This window comes from Hydra viridissima, unplaced genomic scaffold (genome assembly GCF_058129835.1).
Source record: "Hydra viridissima isolate aposymbiotic clone 2 unplaced genomic scaffold, HvirCarnegie_v1 scaffold_2, whole genome shotgun sequence".
Classification (NCBI taxonomy): domain Eukaryota; kingdom Metazoa; phylum Cnidaria; class Hydrozoa; order Anthoathecata; family Hydridae; genus Hydra; species Hydra viridissima.
This window is the reverse complement of record NW_028324301.1, coordinates 18,003,326-18,023,574: the sequence shown is the minus strand read 5'-3', so window position 1 is coordinate 18,023,574 and position 20,249 is coordinate 18,003,326. Positions and strand designations below refer to the sequence as shown.

The following is a 20,249-nucleotide window of genomic DNA, read 5'->3' as shown; positions in this document are numbered from 1 at the left end:
CTGAGGGTCTGCATCTACAGTTAATAATAAATTATGGCAACGCTACAAAAATTAGCCTTGTTTACCAGTGTATGTACCTTAAAATGCTGGTTTTATTTTTAAGATTAGGAACGAATTACATTTTTCTGTTGAGATTTGTGCAATAATTTCGTAATTGTTTTAGGTTAAATTCACATAAGTAAGTTGTATCAATGACTTTTAGATTTTCAGATGAACTTTACAGTCTTTTCAGGTCTTTATCAATCTTTACAGGTTTTTCGTACTTTAAAATGAAAATCAGGAAAGTGAACATTTTTTAAAATCATAACTGAAAATCCAAATGCTTTTTAATTTTGTTTTTATTGTAGAAGTGTAAAAAAATGAGACCAAAGTTCAATCTCAGATCCAAATATTTTTTCTCGTACCTCATGTTAAAATCCAAGGAAAAATATCAAACTGCTTCTTACAGAGACAAAATAGAATTGAATGAAAAGAATTTAACAAATGCAGTGGAATTTAGTATATTAATTGTCGAGGTTACAAATTCGTCAAAAACGTTGGATGCGTTGATCGTAGAACTAAATATCGTAAATTAGATGGTGCTGAAATTGGGAAAGATGAAAACTATCTTTCAGTTTTGACGAAGGATGAGGAAAATTCAATAGTATTGTACGCAAAAAAAAAGAAAAGAAAAAAAAATCATCGTTTATACTGTAAACACCTAAAGCAGTAAGAGCAATAAACCCGAATTGACCCTCATGCTAAAATAAATCATGTTCTTTTAGACCAAGATAAAATGGCAAAGTATCCCAATCTAACTCAAAAAAGACAAGGGACAACTTACATGAACCGTGCATTAAATGTTTTAGAGCGATGGGTGAAAGTCATTTTAATGAAATAACCGATGAATTTAAAATAAAATGAAGAACCGTGAGAAATCTTCAGAAAAGGTTTGGTATGGTATTTGCTAGAAAGGGTGATAGCTACAATCAAATGGACCATGAGAACAGAAATTTAATTATATTCACCCACTTGTGCCTTGCGCTGCGGATGTAGTTATTTGCTATGTTATACTCTCAGAAAAATGACCAGAAAAATGGCACCGAAATTAACCGTGGAAAAGATTCCAAACTTGCTTATGTTTAAATCTAAACAGATTGTTTTAGAAAAGTACAGCAAAGAGTGTTCTCGATAAAATACTGCTAAGGAAGTTCTGATTGTATATCACAGTATAGGACTTTTTTTTTATTACCCGTTAGGTTCAATATCAATGGACCATACTCCAAAACTTGGATACTTACTTTGACATTCTCTGATTTAAAATTGTTTCCATTCCACTTTTCAACGGTGCAAACATTTTCAAAAGAATTTGGTTTGAATCTTGTAATTTATTGTCTAAAATTTCTTATTTTGATCTTTTTTAGTAAATGATACACTTGATATTTTTCTTTTTTCATTTGTTACATGGAATTAAAATTAGCAGAGGTCAACTTCTTAAATCACAAAGGTAAAACTCAGTGTTTTCATAACTTTTTTTTACAAACATTTAATTTTTTACAAACTTTTTTTTACAAACTTTTTTTTAATAAACATGTTAAATTTCAAGTTCACTTACAAAATAATTCAGAAAAAGCTCGATGACAAGGATAACTTTGTAAGCCATTTGCCACTTTACAGAGTTTATTACGAGCCTAAAATTTGATATATCTTGTTTGATAAATTTGCCACTTTACAGAGTTTATTACCAGCCTAAAATTTGATATATCTTGTTTGATAAATTTGCCACTTTACAGAGTTTATTACGAGCCTAAAATATGATATATCTTGTTTGATAAATTTGCCACTTTACAGAGTTTATTACGAGCCTAAAATATGATATATCTTGTTTGATAAATTGTGTAAAATTTGATAAATTTGATCTTGTTTGATAAATTGTGTAAAATTTCAAGCTGCATCGGCAGACTCAATGTAGAGTACACACATTCACATATTCACACAAACACACATACGCATTCATACATGCTACACTATTGAAGATGGCTCTTTAAATAATATCGCCGTGTTAAATATTCATGGGGAATTTTTTTTGATGTTATTTTAGTAATAGATAAAATTTCAAATCTTTACTTTTATAAAAATATATGCTAAATGTTGTTGAATAATCATATTGTAATAATAGAAATCCCTGCGACTCGTAAAGATATTTGGAATGGTGAAGTGTAACAATTAAAAACTTTCCTAAACGATATTCGAATATTATTCGTTACTTCTTCTTCTTCTTCTTTTTTTTTTTTTTATTAAAAAAAAACAAAAAACATTTTACACCAAGTGACAAAAAAAGAACTCTCTCTTTTGACGAAGTTTCACAGTTAATACGGTTTATTTCTATTCTCGTTGTTCTTAACTTATTCGGATCGTTCTTAACTTACTCGAATCGTAATTAACTTACTCGGATCGTTCTTAACTTACTCGGATAATTAATAATCAACGATAGTAACTTTGTATATTTTGGCGTATGCATGAAAATATTTTCCTCCGAATGATAAGAATGGAAATGCCATTACAACTCCGACCGCTGCAGTAAACGCAGTTAATACCTTTCCTAATATTGTAATGGGAACCACATCACCGTAACCTAACGTTACTATGGTCTGAAGAACCAACCACATGCCTTCTGGTGCACTTACCACAGTGCTATTTTTATTGTCTAGTTCTGCAAAATATATTAGATTCCCACAAAGAGTGCATGCTATTAGAATACAAAATAATAGGGTGATTACATCACCAATACATTCCGACAGTATTTCCAATGTGACAGATATTGACTTGAAATTCTTTGATGTACGCATTAACCTCAGTATCCGAAAAGTTCTAAAGATTCGACCGAAAATTAATCCGTCGACATATTTACCTTCAAAGAATATTAGTGGAAATGAAGGAAATATTGCAAAAAAGTCCAGCATGTTTCCAAAGGACTTAACAAACTTTGATTTTGACGGGGTACATATTAACCGAGCGATAAATTCTAGAGCAAAAAATACATTTGATGACAAATTAATTATGCTCAAAATAAAAATGTTCGGCATTTGATGAGCTTTTAATGTAGCATAGCAGTCCACTCCAATTACAAAAAAAATGAGTATTAAAGAAAATGCTCCGAAGATTTTTGCTGGTAACGAGGACTCTGGTTCTTCAAAAAACTGCCAAACTTTTTGTAATTTTGTCTTTTCTTCTATACGTTTTGAAATGCTCTCGTAGCAATCATAACCCTCGCGTTCTTTCATTGTTTTGATAACTTGTTCACCTAAGTCGTAAAAAATACATTCTTCCTCAAACAAATCCATTTTCATAAAACTCGGTCGAATTAAGCAGCCGTTGGACTGATAAAAAAACAAGATTGCCTCAAACGCAACTGGAGATCGATCCAGAAAGTAGGCATTGTCTTTTGCATTAAAGTATTCAGTTCTACGCAAAGCATTTCCTAATAATGTGCATGGATATCTGTTTAAGGTCTTCAAATAGGTTTCGTACACCCTTCCAGAGACGTTCAGACGAACTCGTTTATTTACCGATGAACTCATAGAAGTTATAGACAGAATTTTTTAGTTTGCCGGTGGTAATAAATTGTACTTTTGTTTGGATTTGCTTCTTTTTACTATTTTCCATTGAAATAATAAAGACACGAGTGTAATTAATAATTAAAACGAATATTTGAAAAATTCATCTATTTTAAAAGCACAAGAAGATGACGGTCACATAAAAGGAAGATGACCGAGCATCAAAATAAAGTTTTTTACGGTAATATTATCTTTTTGGTAGAAATGAAAATTAATAAAGTACTTTGTGTGAAAAAATGAAAACCAGCTCCTCTTGCTAATATATATATATATATATATATATATATAGAACATTTATATAAAGTATTTATATAAAACAATTATATAAAATATTTATTTAAAACGTAAAGCAATATTTTAAGGTTCAAAGAAACAATGCTTTTATTTCGTTAAGGGTTTCAGAATGCACGGTTTTCTAAAAATCGTGTTACATAATATTTTGTGTTAAACATTGGCTCGTTACCACTCCTTCTGTAATGAATTATAAATAATATCGGTCTTCACTTCAACTTTCCCCTTGCAATGCGTTGTCTGATTTATTCTTTTAGTCTCGACATTTTTATTTAAAATCAGTTTTAGTTTTAGAGAATACAAACAATGCGTCACCTTGATTGTCGATCGTTTTTATATTTCTGAATTTGTGACGAGCGATCAGAGATCCTCTTCAAACCATTCATAACTTGTTTTTAAATGAAAAATAGAGGAAAACAAAAAAACCATACTGTTCTTTCCAAAACTCTAAGCAAGCTAACTTTCATTCAGCGTTCACTCCATTTTTAAAGTCAATAAAACTTCATGTAAGATATAATGAACAAGTCTGAGTGTCGTTGTTTTGCAAAACTACTTTTACTAATTTTTCTAATTTATTAAGACACCTCTATTGAATACATAATGCATTAGACTTTATTATACTATAAGTTTCAAAACAAAAATATTGAACAGCAGATGTTTTTTAAAAAGTGCTTTTCAAACATATAATCCCTTTTTCTATTTAAACTCGATGGATATTGTAAGGATTATCAAAGATCAGGTTTATTCCTCTTTAACTTTTAAAAAACGTCAAAAGATTGAGAGATAACACGCAGATATTACGAGATAACACAAAGAAGAAACAAACCATAAAAGGTAAACAGGGGGTAATGTTTTACAATCAATCATCTACAGTTGTAAATACACAAAAAGTTTTTGTAAGATCTTTAAATTGCTACATTTGTTTTTTTAAATTACAATATACAATTGTTATAATTATTTTAATTATATTGTTTTTACTATTATTACTATTGCAGTAAATATTAACTATATTTTTATTATTGTTAATACTTTTATTATTATTTATAAAATGTAAATTACAATAGTAGTAAACGCTTTGTCATTTAAAAATACCAAACTTTGTTGGGCTGGGGGGGGGGGAGGAAAGGGGGGTGCTAGCAAATCTATTGTATTTTTCTCAAGAATAAATACTTTTTTCTTGTTGTATGGAAAAGTTTATGAAAATTAAAATTGATTAAATCTTAACGTTGCAAAACTTTCAAACTTAGTTAAATGTAATTATTTTGGTCTCGGTTCATTTTTGTTGATAGATTTTCTAAATTTTGAGGCGAAAAAATCCCGATGAGTCAGGTAGGTTTTTAGAATAAAAACTTTTGATTCTTGAAGGTGTCTGCGTCGACGTAAATTTAGCATCATTTGGAAATGTTGTTTTATCTAAATGAAATAAATATTAACTCAATATTTAAAGTTATTTAAACGAAATAATATTTTAACTCTATAATATCATTTATAATAGTATTTATATTTTATGACTGAAAAAAGCCAAAGTTTTACTAACAAACTAAAATAATCTCTCTTTGTTCGGTATTGTGCTAAATCAAAGTGAATTTTTAATAAATCGGTTACTTTGCGTCTCTCCGAGAACTTTTTTTTAGTTACGAATAAAGTTAGCAGTAATGACGTAACCACAGCAAATTTCGTATTTGGTGCATTCACAATTGAAGACTGAACGGAAAAAAGATCCACTTTCACAGATGTCCATTTTTATTAATTTTCACTTTTGCGTCCTTCTTATTGTGTACTGGTGTTTCCCTATTACTTCTTACCAATTATTTCTTAAAACATACAAGTCTTACTTCTTACAGCATACTGTTATTATGGACTATTGAGGTGTTTAAAAACGATTGACATTAAGGATACTTAAGGATATTAAGGATGAAATCTTCAAACACAAAACTCAATTTTTTTATAAAACTAGAAAAAGTGGATACCTATGGGTCTTCTCTCTGATTTCTTCAATGCTTATACTTGTTTTCTTTTTGTCCGAGAGAGAAACAGATTAATTCCATATTTACGCTTCCTAACCAGTCATTCTATTTATGCTGTCCTTTGTCATTCTATTTTTGTTTCTTAACTGCGCTGTTCAATTTTGTATGACATGAAGTTTGGGGTAGAGATCTTCACTTATCTTCATTATTTCACATTCCCTGGCTTTTAATATGCAAAATACTGTTTAGAGTTTTTTTCAGTAAAAAAAATATTTGAAGGTAATAAATGATTATAAAGTTTAGTATTAAAAAAGCAAATCTCAAAAAGTTCCTGTTGGTTGGGAAGTAAAGCTTACCAGATTCCCAAGTTACTTCTTCTTCTTCCTCTTCCTCTTCTTCTTCTTCTTCTTCTTCTTCTTCTTCTTTATAACCATCGTCCTTATCCAATATTTCCATGTAAAGATGGCTTCTGTATAGTTTGTAAAAAGTTTTTGATGGCGCCGTGAGTCAGCTGAAATTTCAGGCAAATTATCAGATACAAATCCGCTTTGTGCGGGCAAGTAAATATCTATCATCCGTTTTTGACAGTGCATGTTATATCAGTTGGAATCAGTTGGAATCAGTTGGAATCAGTTGGAATCAGTTGGAATCAATTGGAATCAGTTGGAATCAGTTGGAATCAGTTGGAATCAGTTGGAATCAGTTGGAATCAGCTGGAGTAAATGGTATGAAATAGGGTTAGGTTGTTAAAGCGTTAAGGTTGTGTTGTCCGTCCTCAAAAAATTCTGTTATACCATAATTCACAATATAAAGTTCTATTAACGTGTAATGGTGGTTAGCACTCTTTTATTCATTACAAATAATAAAATTAAAAATAATAATTTTTTCAACTCTCCTTGTAGCGTCTAATACTGCTTTTATCAATTACTCCTCTTTTATTCTTTTTTTTAAACGAATATCTCTTCTTCTGTATAAGGAGTAGCCGAGTTTCCGCTACTTTTCTTTTTGTTTATCTTTAAAACTTCTTGTTTATCCGAAAACTTTTCAACCAAAAAAAATTTCTCTCTCTCTAAAAACTGATTTCTCCGAACTGTTCCCTCGTTAATACTTAATGATTATTTAAAAATAATCATTAAATCATCGATTATTAAATAAATTATAAAAATAATTCCCTCATCAAAGAACTGTCCTTTTAACTTTTATTAGTTGAGCTTTTATAATTTTTGCTTGTTTATGGTTGTTAACACCTGCTCTTCATTTATTTACATGACAGGTTAAACAAATTTCCGTGTGTGTCAAAGTCTTTTCCTAACCGTTGCTTTAAGCTTAATTCTCCCTCCTCGTAACATCACTCAATCAAAACGCGAAGATGATGCCAAATATTTAGGAAACTCAAATGTGTAAAATTTTACTGTCAATTTTTAGCCTTTTGAGAAATTTACCCCAAGACATACTTTTCGAGGTACTTTGAACCCTATGAATTTGTAACAGACTTAAAGGAGTTTTTTGTAACGATTAATTTGAGTGATGTACAAGTCTAGTAATAAATTGTTACAAAAACCTGAAAAAAATACTGGGAGCATTTAACAAACATATTTCAGTGATTTACACAAAAAAAGAACGCCAACATTCAAATCTACTCGAAAAAAAGCCATTGATGACATTTGGCAAAATGAACCAACAATACAACAGTATATTGGCGTTGATAACTTTCTTGGGTAAAAACCACTGAAATTTGTAGAAAAATACCCACAAGCTTTTTAAAATTTGAATAAAAAGTTTGATTGTTTCGAAATTTCTTACGACATAAGGTGATAAGTGTTTTCAAACATTTTAGAGAAATTGGAAAGAGAGATTTTCCTCCTGCGATCTTCAGTTCTGTACACGAAGCTAAATTCAAATGTTCACGTAGCAGGTAATCCTAAAATTTACTGACCTGTCTCTTAATCTTTGCATACCGTAAATGACCGAGTTAGCCAACCTTTCGTATAACCCCCTACCCATACATAAAGCTCAAGTTCTTAAATAAACCCCCATTCTAAATAAGCTCCCAGGAGGAAAGATCAGCATTGCAAAATTGATAACACAGCTCTGAAAGTACACATGCTGCAGATAAACGACATTGAAGAAAATGAGCTGTTAAATAGACCGCTAGGGACTAACTCGGTCATTTACAGTAAATCAAATAGGAATCTGGTCCGTAATTTACTACAAGCAGTATTGGGTTTTTGTTTACTTTTACTTTTTAGTATATTTAACTTGTACGCTACAATATTTGTTATACTTCGTAGTATTAAGTATTTTCACAGTTTAGAAATAACTCTTGTTCCAAGTTTAGGGTAATTGTGGCAAACTTAAAAGTCAATTGCTTATTGAATTTGAAAAATGCAACGAACTCAGTTTTTAAAAAAATCGGTTTTCTTAAAAATGGAATTTTAATCTTTCAAGAAAATTGTTGGTGAAATTTTTTTAAATAAAAGAGCGACTCAATAAATACATGAAGATCATAAACCGATTTAATAAAACTATTTAACAAACGCTTAAATCAAAATTACGTGGGTATGATTCAAAAGTTACGATGGTTAAAAATATAATGGCGGAAATAAAAATAAGAAAAATGTTTTTGAAACTGAAGCTACTTTTTTACTGGTTTAAAATCAACATGCGTTGTTTTATATATTTTTCTTTTTTCTGTAACCTTATTTAACAAAAATAGATTATTGGAAATGCTCAAGACGACTATGCCAACAAACAAGTTACGATAAATACGAAAAAGAAGAAATAATCATATTCTGAAAAAAAATCTTTTGATAGTAATGTGAGTGTAAATAGAAATTTTTAACGCAGAATGAGCAGGTTCTTTTGTTATAAATTCAAGAGTTTCATATATTATCATAAGAACACGTTAAAGAGCCTCGCAATCCACTATAGTAATCTTAAAAGTCTTTGTATAAAGAGCAAAATACTTCCCGCCTAAAGCTAATAGCGGAATAGTAATTACAACACCAATAGCAGCGCAAAAGGCTGTTGTTAATTTTCCTAGAAAGGTAACTGGAATAATGTCACCATAACCTAATGTAACCATCGTTTGCATAGCAAGCCACATGCCTTCTGGAACACTGGTCACAGGGCTTGTTTTATCATCCAGCTCGGCTAAATATATAATGCTTCCAAAAATGGTGAAAGATATCATCATGTAAAATAATAGACCCACCAGCTCCTTTATACACGATGCTAAAATATGTAAAACGATTAACAGGGTTTGGCATGATTTGGAAATTCGTATCAATCTAAATACTCGAAACATTCTTAGACACCGACTGAAGACAGCTCCGTTCTTGTTTTCAACTGCCAACAAAGGAAGTGATACAAAAATAGTAAAGAAGTCCAATGCATTCGCAATTGATCTTAAAAATTTTATTTTTGATGGAGCACTTAAAAGTCGCGCAATCATTTCTAAAGCGAAAAAAATATTAAAAGAGTAAGTGACTGCATTCATTACCATCAAAAACGACCCACTTTGAAATATTTCCAAAGTGGAAAGGCAGTCAACTATCACGACAAAAACAACTAGCACAAGTGATACAGAATGAAAAATTCTTGCTTGTAAAGAAGAGTGCGGTTCTTCCAAAAATTGCCATAACTTTTGGAGAATTGTATTGTTCTTGACTTTCTGGCGTACTTTCGGGATGTAATCAAAGCCTTCTCTTTTTTTCATTGATGTTACATAATTTTCTGACAAATCGTAAAATTTGCACTCACACTCAAATAATTCCATTGGCAAAAAAGGCGGTCGAATTAAGCAACCATTTGACTGATAAAAATACAATACTGCTTCGAAAGCGTCCGGAGAACGGTTGAAAAAGTAAACTTGAGTAATTGAATCAAAAAAGTTTATTCTACGAGATGGATCACCCAAAAGAGTGTCTGGATATCTGTTTAACGTTTCTAAAAACGTTTCATATATAATTCCAGCAACATTGAAACGAACTCGATTTTGAAAAACCATAGCTAAAATTGGTAAAAAAAAATAAAAAAAGAACTTTTGATCGTGGGAAGATCCCAAAATAATTCATTTTTCAAAGGTGCCTTTAAAAGTTTTCGTTCTTTTTTTTATTAAACAAAATCTTTAATTATTTATATTGAGTTTACCTATTCTATATTGTATTTAACCATTCTTATTTTAAATATAACGTATGAAAAAAAGCAATTTTGGATGCCATTAATTATTCAAAGTTATCAGACTAACCCCCATGTATGTATGTATGTATGTATGTATGTATGTATGTATGTATGTATGTATGTATGTATGTATGTATGTATGTATGTATGTATGTATGTATGTATGTATGTATGTATGTATGTATGTATGTATGTATGTATGTATGTATGTATGTATGTATGTATGTATGTATGTATGTATGTATGTATGTATGTATGTATGTATGTATGTATGTATGTATGTATGTATGTATGTATGTATGTATGTATGTATGTATGTATGTATGTATGTATGTATGTATGTATGTATGTATGTATGTATGTATGTATGTATGTATGTATGTATGTATGTATGTATGTATGTATGTATGTATGTATGTATGTATGTATGTATGTATGTATGTATGTATGTATGTATGTATGTATGTATGTATGTATGTATGTATGTATGCATGTATCTATAGATTTAATTGTATTCAGTTTTCATCGCTTAAAGGGATCTTCTTTTAGAGGTATGTAATTTCTTTATCTTATTCCTACAAATTTGATTAAAAAATCAAGAGTAATGTGGCATTGTATTACTTGAAAATGTTGCCATATCGTCATCTGTGTTGAAAACTACTCTAATAAATTGAAAGATGTATTTTTCGTTGTGACGCATCAACGCTGATGCAGCTTTCTTTGATATATTTCTTTTTTTGGATGGGAACAACACAAAAATAAATCCAGTACAGTCACTGATTGGTGGAGCTATTTCTGCCTCAATTTAAAATTTAAAAAATTCATTAAAAAACTTTGTTTTTTGTTGTGGATTAAAAAATTTTTAATGTGTGCAGTTTTTAGTCACCAAATTTCGAACTTACGGTTATCTTCAGTTCAGATATCAGTTCACCTTGTTTAAAGTATCAGATTGAATTGAGATTATTTGTGTTGAATAAACTGGCGAACCCGAACCACTGATTATAAGAACTTTAACTAGCAGTTATAAGAATCTGAACCAGTGTATAGCTGACATAATTTGAGAAAATATTGCTTCATTACTTTTACACGCTATTCAAGGTTCCAGTCTCCCGGGGAAATCTATGCAATATCATTTGTATTTAAGAATACGAGAGAATCCTTGATATTGATAAACTGTTTAAACTTGTAAAACTTTAACATTTTGAATTTCGGTTCGTTTTATGTCTCGTATTCCAATTACAAAACAAGATTTTACATAAACAGTTTTAATTATTTTGTTAGTTTTTCTTAATTGTCTATAAATTGGGGTATTTGGGGTATGTAGCTTTAGGATGAGGGGAACTAATGAACTGTTTTTGATTTTAGGTTGTTTGAATTTTGGTTGAGAAATTTTCTATTTAAATGGAAAACCGCTTCTCACTCTTAAGGATGATTAAAAGTCCAAATTTTCACAATGTAGTAAACATTTTGTTACCATTGTATAATAAAAATAACGTTTTAATGTTTCCATGAGCATCGTTCAACTTGAAATCAAAAACAAACCGTTTCACTTTCTTAAAACCACCATCATGAATTTCAATGATTATCAATAAAATATGTTCTTTTGCTAATCAAAAGCTAATAATATGTGATAGAAAGGAATAAAGGCAAACAAAGAATTCAATAGCTTTGGTTAGAAGTTACAAAAATTATTAAATTCATATTTATAGATGGGTGTTATGAGGTCTCTTCAGTACCTTAAATACCAATGTGGGTAAGTTAAGTGGTTAATAGATGATGCAGATATATTCGAATTCGTGAAAGTAGCATCAAGAATAATGTGATGAGATCTATGATGATTTATGACATAACATAATGTAACTCGATTCAAATTCGAATAATGCAACACACAAATTATACACACGCAAATACATGTATATAAATACACACACACACGCACACTTGTTATATATATATATATATAGACGCAAGTTATACACACTCATGTATCTCCGTGTGCATAACATGCGTGCGAGTGTGTTTGCTTTATTCAAATTCGAATCAAGTTATATAGAATGTCATACTTGAGAGATTGAATATGGAAATGGAAGTTTTTGTTCTTTATGTATTTTTTGTGTGCTGATAAAGCTTAAAAAGCTCTTGATGTCACTGACGTCGATAAAACCTTCTAGATTTATATCCTAACGTGGAACGGGGAGGTAGTTTTCGGTTTTAAAAAGATGAAAAATTATGCATAAAAAAAAAAAGTTGATGGGGAATGCTTGCAAGATCGTAATTCTTATCATCAAATCGGTGCTGATTAAAAAGCTGGCCTTTATTCTTTATTTCAAAAATATGGTGTATGAAAGAAATATTTTTAATACTATAATGTTATTTTTACATATTTTTTGAAATTATGATATTAATATGGAAACTATTTTATGTTTTCATATTAACATCATAAGGACGACTAATTTTCATTGTAGCTCTTAAGCGGCAAAATTATAAGTTCACCACTTGCGTGCGAGTCTGTGTGTGTGTGTGTGCAAGTGTGCGTGTAAATTCGTGCGCGTGTATGTGTGCGAGCTTGTGCAATTATCTTAATCAATCCAATATGTAACTTGATTTTAACTATGAGAGAAATGCTGATTTTGTTGCATAATTTCTTGTTATATCTTAAATCTTATGCTATACATCATTTTCATTTATGCATCACAAGTAGTGAGATGCTGCAGTGTTTCGTTTTTTCATTTATTCATCAATGAAATGCTGCAGTGTTTCGTTGAGATTTTACTGCTTAGAATAAAGAAATTAATCAAAAAAGAATTTGTGTTAAATTTGTAAAATATTTAAAAAATATTGAGTAGCAAAAGTTAACAAAAATGTTGCATGTTAATTTTAAAAAATATAAACTTCTTATGGAAAAAATTACCGAACATTTTTTGCGTAGATTCTTATCGCTGCGGAGATTCCCAGGAAGTCAGAAAATAATAATGCAACTGCAGACGTTAGATAGTTTCTTAAAATATTTTGGCACATGTAAAATTACATGCCACAACGAATTTAAGAATGGAGGGTCTAATTTAGAAGAAAAAGATATGTGAATTAAAATCAGGTTATACTATCCAAACAATTTTACATTAAATGTTATATATTAAATATTTTTTAAAAGCTAATGCTATTTTCTGGTAAAATATTTGTCCACTTGTATAAGTAAGTTATGGATAAACAACGGGGTTCATAAGATATCGATAAATTATTGGTTCATAGGTTCATAAATCTCCCTTTTTTTAGTTTTATAATCAGTTACAGTTATTTTAAAGACCTTTGCATAAAAAATAACAAATTTTCCACCAAGTGTAAAAAGGGGTATAGCCATAACCGCTCCAATAGCTGCAGCCAATGCGGCTGATATTTTACCCAATATGGTACTAGGTATTACATCACCATAACCTAATGTAACCATCGTCTGCATAGCAAGCCAAATCCCCTCCGGAGCACTGGTGACAGGACTTGTTCTATCTTCTAGTTCTACTAAATAAATTATGTTTCCGACTATTGTAAAAGAAATTATTATACAATAAAGTAGCATGATAAGCTCTCCAAAACACACTGTCAAAATGTTCATAACAACTGAGAGTGAGCGAAAAATCTTCGAAGTTCGGAATAACCTTAATATACGAATCATTTTGAGGCAGCGGCCTGAAAGCACTCCATATCTATAGTTTTCTTCAACTACCATCAGTGGAATTGAGATAAAAATAGAGATAAAGTCCAATGTGTTTGCAGTAGATTTTATAAACTCTGTTTTTGACGGTGCTTTTATTAAGCGCACAATAAATTCAATACCATAAAAAATATTGGCAAAAAAATTTATTAGTTTTAAAGCAAATGGCGTTAAAGAGTTATTACATACGTCCAAAGTGCTTAAGCAATCCGTAACAACCGCAAGAACTATTAACAATATTGAAGTTAATGTAAAAATTCGTGTGCAGATAGAAGAATCTGTTTCTTCCAAAACCAGCCTAGTTGTCGGCATTTCTTTTTTTGTGCATTCTTCTACAGTATTAAAATAAAATCCTTCGCTCTCTTTCATTGAATTGACGACATTTTCACCTAAATTGTAAAATTCGCATTCATACTCAAATATATCCATAGGCAAAAATTTCGGTCGGATTAAACAGCCGTTGGACTGATAAAAATACAAAATAGCTTCAAATGCAGCTGGGGAACGATTTAAAAAATATACGTTAGTTTTAGAGTCAAAATAATCCTTTCGACGTGAAACGTCTCCCAAGAGTGTATGAGGAAACCGATTTAATGTTTCTAAAAACGTCTCAAACATAAACCCGGCGACGTTAAAGCGAATACGCTCTTTATTGACGGGTTTCTGCATATCCAAAACAGTTTTAAAAGAATAGTAAACCTTCTCTAATCTAGAGATTTTAAACAACACCTTATGATGCTGAGACAGTTTTTAATTTTTTATTGTCGTTTACTGTTAACAAAGAAGGTATTTAAAGTTTATAGTTTAGAGTAATTATTTATTATTCATTGTGATCTGGTATTTTCATGGATTTATTTATTTTTAGTTCTCGATTAAAGACGTGGTTTTTTTTAAAAAACTGAAAATATAAATTACTAAAGTTTTTTAAGAACACTGGCCGTCACGACAATCAATTTTTAAAAGAAAGGCCTCAATCTGAACTGTAATATTTTAAAATTCGATATAAAATTACTTTATTTTGAAAAACCTTGGGTCTTTGAAGATAAAACGTGTAAAAGTTTAAAAACGTTGAATCATGTTAAAACAATTGTCAAAGGTTAAAGAGAATAAAATGAGAAGCGTGAAGAATGTGGGAGCCGGTAGATATAAGGTAATTGATTTTGGGAACAAATAAAGTTTTTGTTAAAATAAAAAAAAATTGGTGGGTTAGGCAGGGAGTAACAGTAAAACAGTTTTTTCCCAATATCCAAAAAGAAGAATGAATAAACCACGTGATTAAAAACCATAATCAAATCAAAAATATTCCAATTTAAGATAAGCAAAATTCCTAGGCTTAATATGCTTAAGATAAGCATATTCTAAAGAAGTTAGAATCAACAACTTTGAAGAAAAAAACTTTCCTCTTTTATAGTTAACTTTAATGCTACTTTAACTTACGTAAAACTTTCAAGATTGAAAGGCCAACCTGTTATATTTGTTTCTTCTTTTAACTTTGTAATCTTCTTGACTATTCATGCTTCTAATTTTCAATCCGAAGGAATCTGCTTTTTTCAAACATTTTCTCCCTAAACTTTACTAAAATACTTTTTTTCAGCTTTTTTTCAGGCTTTTTTTCAGGCTTTTTTCTTAACCAAATATCGCATATTTACTTTTCGTCTATTCATTACCAATTTCAAGTAACAACCTGATAGAGGGCTGCCGCCCTTTTTAACAAGTCTCTTCCTTTTATTTTTTAATTTCCTAACTTTTACTTTTGTATTTGAAAGTTGTTCATTACTTTTTCGATTGATTTATATCCTTTCCATCATTAATTTAGTGGGAAAAAGTCTGTTCTATCTGTAATTTAAAATCTTCGGCTCTTATTTCTCAAAGGGATCTCAACGTGTCTTGTGATAATTATTTGATTAGTCTAAGGCTGCAATATATTTGATGATGTAAGCGAACATGCGTATTGCGACCCTAGAATAACAAGGTTCTAAGTTGTTTTTTTTTTCAGAACTAAAATAATTGAATTGGAATTTGATATTTAGTTTAAATAAGCTATACATTTATTCGATATTTTCTGTATTAGTTCCTATTCATAGCATCAATATATGGTCGAGTTAGGATTCTTATTCATAACATTAATACATGGTCCAGTTTTGAATATCAGGAGTTTTTTTGATTAAATATATGAAATTTTAATTATAAAATTGTAAGTTTGAAATATTTTTTTTATTTATCAACGGTTAGCAATGAAAAAAAAAAAATTTGTAGTTAAAATGAACCAAAAGTACAAACCTTGAAAAAAAAAATAGTAGTTAAAATGAACCAAAAGTACAAACCTTGAAAAAAAAATTAGTAGTTAAAATGAACCAAAAGTACAAAACCTTAAACGACTTTATTTTAATGAAACTGTGAAACACTTGTAACAAACAAAAATTCAAATTATGATTAAGGTGTTGATTGCCAGAATCGCCTAACCTTCATATTTCCCCGATTATATTTTATGCAACCCATCCCCTCCTCTACTCAAAACGTAAGCCATTTATAGGATGATAGTATTTATTTGTATAAAAATATTTATCGACATAAAGTTCATACATTCTTTTGATGTTTTATCAGAATTACTTCTAACAGATTTAGATCCCTCTGGGTCTTAACATCTCAATTATTTATGCTATGATTTACACAGTTATGCTTACGTTTTCTTTTTGCTATAGGCATACCATGGATTTTTTTCAAACAGATTTTTTTCAATCACATTTGATGAAATTGCTTCCTCAGGTAAAGTAAAAATATCTGAGGATTCACCTTTTTGTAATTTCATAAAGCTGACAACGAACTACTTCATGTTGTAATGCTCTTTACATTTTTGATAAATTCTGTTACATTCTCCAAAAATTTGACAAAAGCTGAATATCATTCCCTGATATTTCCTCTTATTTCCTGATATGAATATATAATATCCCTGATAAATCACACAAAATTTTGTTTAGCCTGGGATAAAAAACCTGTCAGATTGAAGATACTTAAGTTTATTTTCTCGTGGGGAAAAAAAAAACACAGGATTTAGTCCAAACTCTCAAACTATTTCTATAGAGTGACGCAAAAGTTCCTACATGCTTGTGTCTTGAAATAAAAACTCAGAAAATTTTTTCAGAAGCAATTATATTTAATCTGCTTTCATGATCATAATAAAACAAAGTATATTAATAACTTGTATGATCGCCATTATTCGCTAAGAAGTCCGAAATTCTACGACAAAAATTTTCACACAAGTTTTGGTTATATAATCATTTTTAATCCTGGAAATCTAGGTTCTTCATAAACCATATCCTTTAAATAAGACTAGCAAATTTTCAGAGGATTTAGGTCTGGAGAGTTTCCTGGCCAATCTCTCCAAACATTTGTGAAGTTCTCATTAATCCAGGTAATTGCAGTCGTAGATGTATGGCGCTTTGCGCCATCTTGCATCAAAGTCGTATTTTTAGGCATAGGGAATAACATATTATTATGATGGTTTCTTAGGCATAGGGAATAACATATTATTATGATGGTTTCATAAATGGTTTCTTGTGGAAAACTATTTATGTGATCAAATACAATTTACCAGGTTCTAAATGAAACAAATTTCTTGGCAAGTTTTCCTCTACCATCTCTAAATGATATGCCGGTATTTAAGTTTTTCTTAAGGTATGTGTTTTAGATCGTTTTTTCAGTGAAAGAAGATAGATCAAGATAGTAGTTTTTACAAATTCTTACTTTGAAACGCCCACATTAAAGCTTTAATCATTCATTTTTCACACGATTAAATTTAAACTTTTTTCAAATAGTAAACTTGATAACAATTTAAACGAAGGAGTGTGTTATATTAAACTGAGAGTTTGTTGAAAACTGATCTTTCTTTCTATTGCTGAAATTTTGTGTGCATTTAAATTTGAAATTATTCTGATAGCCCTTTAGACATTTTTTTTTTAAAGTAAAAAGTTGTTCCAGTTCCTAAAGCCAAAAATGTATTTGTAGGAAAGGAACGACGTGAAACCCCTCACTTTCCCTTGATATAATGACCATTACATATCCTAACTTAGTTAAATACCTACGCTTAAACCTCGTGCTTAAAACTAATAAAAATTTGATAGGCAATCGTTTTTTGGAAAATATAACTTATATTTATATGTGGTTTATAGACCAAGGAACGCACATTCAAAAATTTCATTTTCACAACCAAGAAAACTGTCTTTTTACACTACAACCAAATGTTTTTTTCATAAATGCCCCCTTTAACTTTCAAAAAGAAATTTTCTTTTAACTTCACCCGCGCCTTTAAAATGACGTGTTTTTGAATGTACACCTTTTAACAGCCAAAATCAAAAAAGTGCGCACTAAACTTTAAAACTTGTGCACTAATTTTTGTTGGTCACACTTTAAATTTTTTTGCACACTTTTGCAAATTCAATTTTTTAAACTGTCAAAATCTTCCAGAACGGTTTGCATTTCATAACCATGACTAATGCATTTCTTGCGAATAATACCTATGTTGTGATGGTTCCAAGATCCAGTGACACATTCCACAGCGTTTACTCGCTAAATATGTATTGTTGAGAGGTATCCTTTAGTTTAGGGCAAGAACAATTTTTGTTATTAAAACAATTTTAACGTTTAGGATATAGAGTCGGTGTTAAAAATGGGTTGTGTAGAAAATACACAAAAAAGAGCTTTTTTTATGTCTTAATAATTTATTAGTCGTTAAAAAGAAGTTAAACTTTTTCAAGCACTTAAAAATTCGCAGGGAGAAAATGCGACAATAAAAGTATATGAAATCTAAATAATTTATAAATATACTACATAATAAATGAATAGCTTACATTAAAAGTACAAAGCCTTCAATGTTCTATTTCTACAGCAATTACTTCCTACCAACTCTTTCCTTTTGGGCTTGTATACTATAAGTTTAAATGCAAAAACAATTTTTAAGAGTTATGTCAAAAAAAAATTTTACGAAGGGTGCTTCTAAACGAATTCGCTTAAATGTCGCCGGGTGTATTTATGAAACATTTTCGGAAACATTAAATCGCTTTCCCCATACACTTTTGGGAGACGAGAAACGCCGAATGAACTATTTTGATCCTCTTACCAACGTATATTTCATTAACCACTCTGCGGTTGCGTTTGATTCGATTTTATTTTTCTATCAGTCGAATGGTCGTTTAACTCGACCACCACTTTTGCCCATGGAGTTATTTGAAGAAGAATGCATTTTTTACGATTTAGACCGTGCCGCAATCAAATCTATGAAAATACTCGAGGGTATTGAAGAAGAAGAAGAACCTCTGAATAAAATAGAACCAATAAACTTAACAAAGTTACAAAAAGTATGGCAGTTTGTGGAAGTGCCAGAATCTTCTTATTTAGCCCGTATATTTGCATATACATCCCTGTCTCTAATAATTTTTAGTGTGACAATGGATTGTTTTAGCACATTAGAGAGCATTAGAAACTCCGCTTTAACAAAGTTGCTGAACTCAATCACTAAATATGGAAACTTTTTTTTCCTTGTTGAATTCCTCACCAGGTTGATAAGTTCGCCATCAAAACTAAAATTCGTAAGATCTATCAGCAACATAGTGGATTTTTTTGCGATATTTCCGTCACTTTTATTTGTAATTTTGGAAGAAAATCAGATGGGCAGCATCCTTTTTATTCGAGTTCTTAGAACTTTTCGCATTCTCCGATTACTGCGACTTTCAAAAAATTTCCAAGCACTAGCATCGGTGTTGGAAATCCTATCTAACTGTTTAACAGATTTATTTTTGCTAGTTTTCTTCATGATCATATCTGCAACTTTATTAGGAAGTGTGATATACTATGCTGAGTCAGGAAACAAAAATAGTCCTGTTTCCAGTGTACCTGAGGGAATGTGGGTTGCTATACAAACTATAGTAACATTAGGGTACGGGGATGTTATTCCCATTACAGTGCTCGGAAAGTTATCCGCTGCATTTACAGCAGCCGTCGGAGCTTTAACAATGATTCTTCCTCTCTTGTCTTTAGGAGGAAAATATATTTCTATGCATTCAAAAAAGTTTAAAGTTACTATGATAGACATCAATACTCCTATAAAAACAAAAAGATAGCAACAAGCTGAGAAATGTTTCCAATAGAGATAAGTTACAATATTTCCAATATATCAGTTAAAGTATATTGTATATAATATATTTCGATTGTGCAAATTATTGAAGCAGAAAATACAATATATACATGAACTTATAGCCATTTTAATGGGTAAAATTAAAAAAACTCAAGATGTTTTTAAACTATATGTAATTGGTAAAAAAAAAAAAATCTTTTATTAAAAACAGTGTTTAAAGCTTATTCAAGCACGATGGTCTGGCGAATATACATAATTGATTTTGTATTTATTTACACTCTGCTTCATTATAATTCCTGGCGACACAAATAAGTTCTTTTTTTACCTCCATCACCACCCACCATAACATCAAAGCAAGATTATGTAAACATTTAAGC

The 20,249-nt window shown here is 30.2% G+C and overlaps 4 protein-coding genes and 1 long non-coding RNA gene across 8 annotated transcripts; 1 reads left to right on the top strand and 4 right to left on the bottom strand.

The window, feature by feature from the left end:
* Positions 1 to 1,611: 1,611 nt before the first annotated feature.
* LOC145186053 (shaker-related potassium channel tsha2-like) lies at positions 1,612 to 4,557 on the bottom strand. The gene has a single exon (XM_080062111.2). The coding sequence runs from the start codon at positions 3,558 to 3,560 to the stop codon at positions 2,457 to 2,459; it is 1,104 nt and encodes a 367-aa protein (XP_079918237.2). The 5' UTR covers positions 3,561 to 4,557; the 3' UTR covers positions 1,612 to 2,456.
* Positions 4,558 to 4,732: 175 nt separating this feature from the next.
* On the bottom strand, positions 4,733 to 7,122 carry LOC149892286 (uncharacterized). Of its 2 annotated transcripts, none has more exons than XR_016450018.1 (3): positions 6,211 to 7,122; positions 5,858 to 6,095; positions 4,733 to 5,300 (listed from the first exon to the last, which is right to left on the bottom strand). It is a non-coding gene; the product is annotated as an uncharacterized LOC149892286 (long non-coding RNA). The 2 variants fall into 2 exon arrangements; XR_016450019.1 differs by having other exon boundaries at positions 5,858 to 6,077; positions 6,211 to 6,970.
* Positions 7,123 to 8,474: 1,352 nt separating this feature from the next.
* On the bottom strand, positions 8,475 to 12,276 carry LOC145186138 (potassium voltage-gated channel subfamily A member 10-like). Its single transcript, XM_080062226.2, has one exon. It carries the CDS (start codon positions 9,861 to 9,863, stop codon positions 8,760 to 8,762), a length of 1,104 nt encoding a protein of 367 aa, XP_079918352.2. The 5' UTR covers positions 9,864 to 12,276; the 3' UTR covers positions 8,475 to 8,759.
* An 861-nt stretch (positions 12,277 to 13,137) lies between these two features.
* LOC149892285 (potassium voltage-gated channel protein Shaker-like) lies at positions 13,138 to 15,472 on the bottom strand. Of its 3 annotated transcripts, none has more exons than XM_090079258.1 (2): positions 15,180 to 15,472; positions 13,138 to 14,131 (listed from the first exon to the last, which is right to left on the bottom strand). In XM_090079258.1, exon 2 carries the CDS (start codon positions 14,109 to 14,111, stop codon positions 13,272 to 13,274), a length of 840 nt encoding a protein of 279 aa, XP_089935384.1. In that variant the 5' UTR covers positions 14,112 to 14,131; positions 15,180 to 15,472; the 3' UTR covers positions 13,138 to 13,271. The 3 variants fall into 3 exon arrangements, with proteins under 3 accessions (XP_089935384.1, XP_089935383.1, XP_089935381.1); XM_090079257.1 differs by having other exon boundaries at positions 15,208 to 15,472; XM_090079255.1 differs by lacking the exon at positions 15,180 to 15,472 and having other exon boundaries at positions 13,138 to 14,431.
* Positions 15,473 to 18,555: 3,083 nt separating this feature from the next.
* LOC145182490 (potassium voltage-gated channel protein Shaker-like) lies at positions 18,556 to 19,954 on the top strand. The gene has a single exon (XM_080057640.2). It carries the CDS (start codon positions 18,680 to 18,682, stop codon positions 19,856 to 19,858), a length of 1,179 nt encoding a protein of 392 aa, XP_079913766.2. The 5' UTR covers positions 18,556 to 18,679; the 3' UTR covers positions 19,859 to 19,954.
* Positions 19,955 to 20,249: the final 295 nt, after the last annotated feature.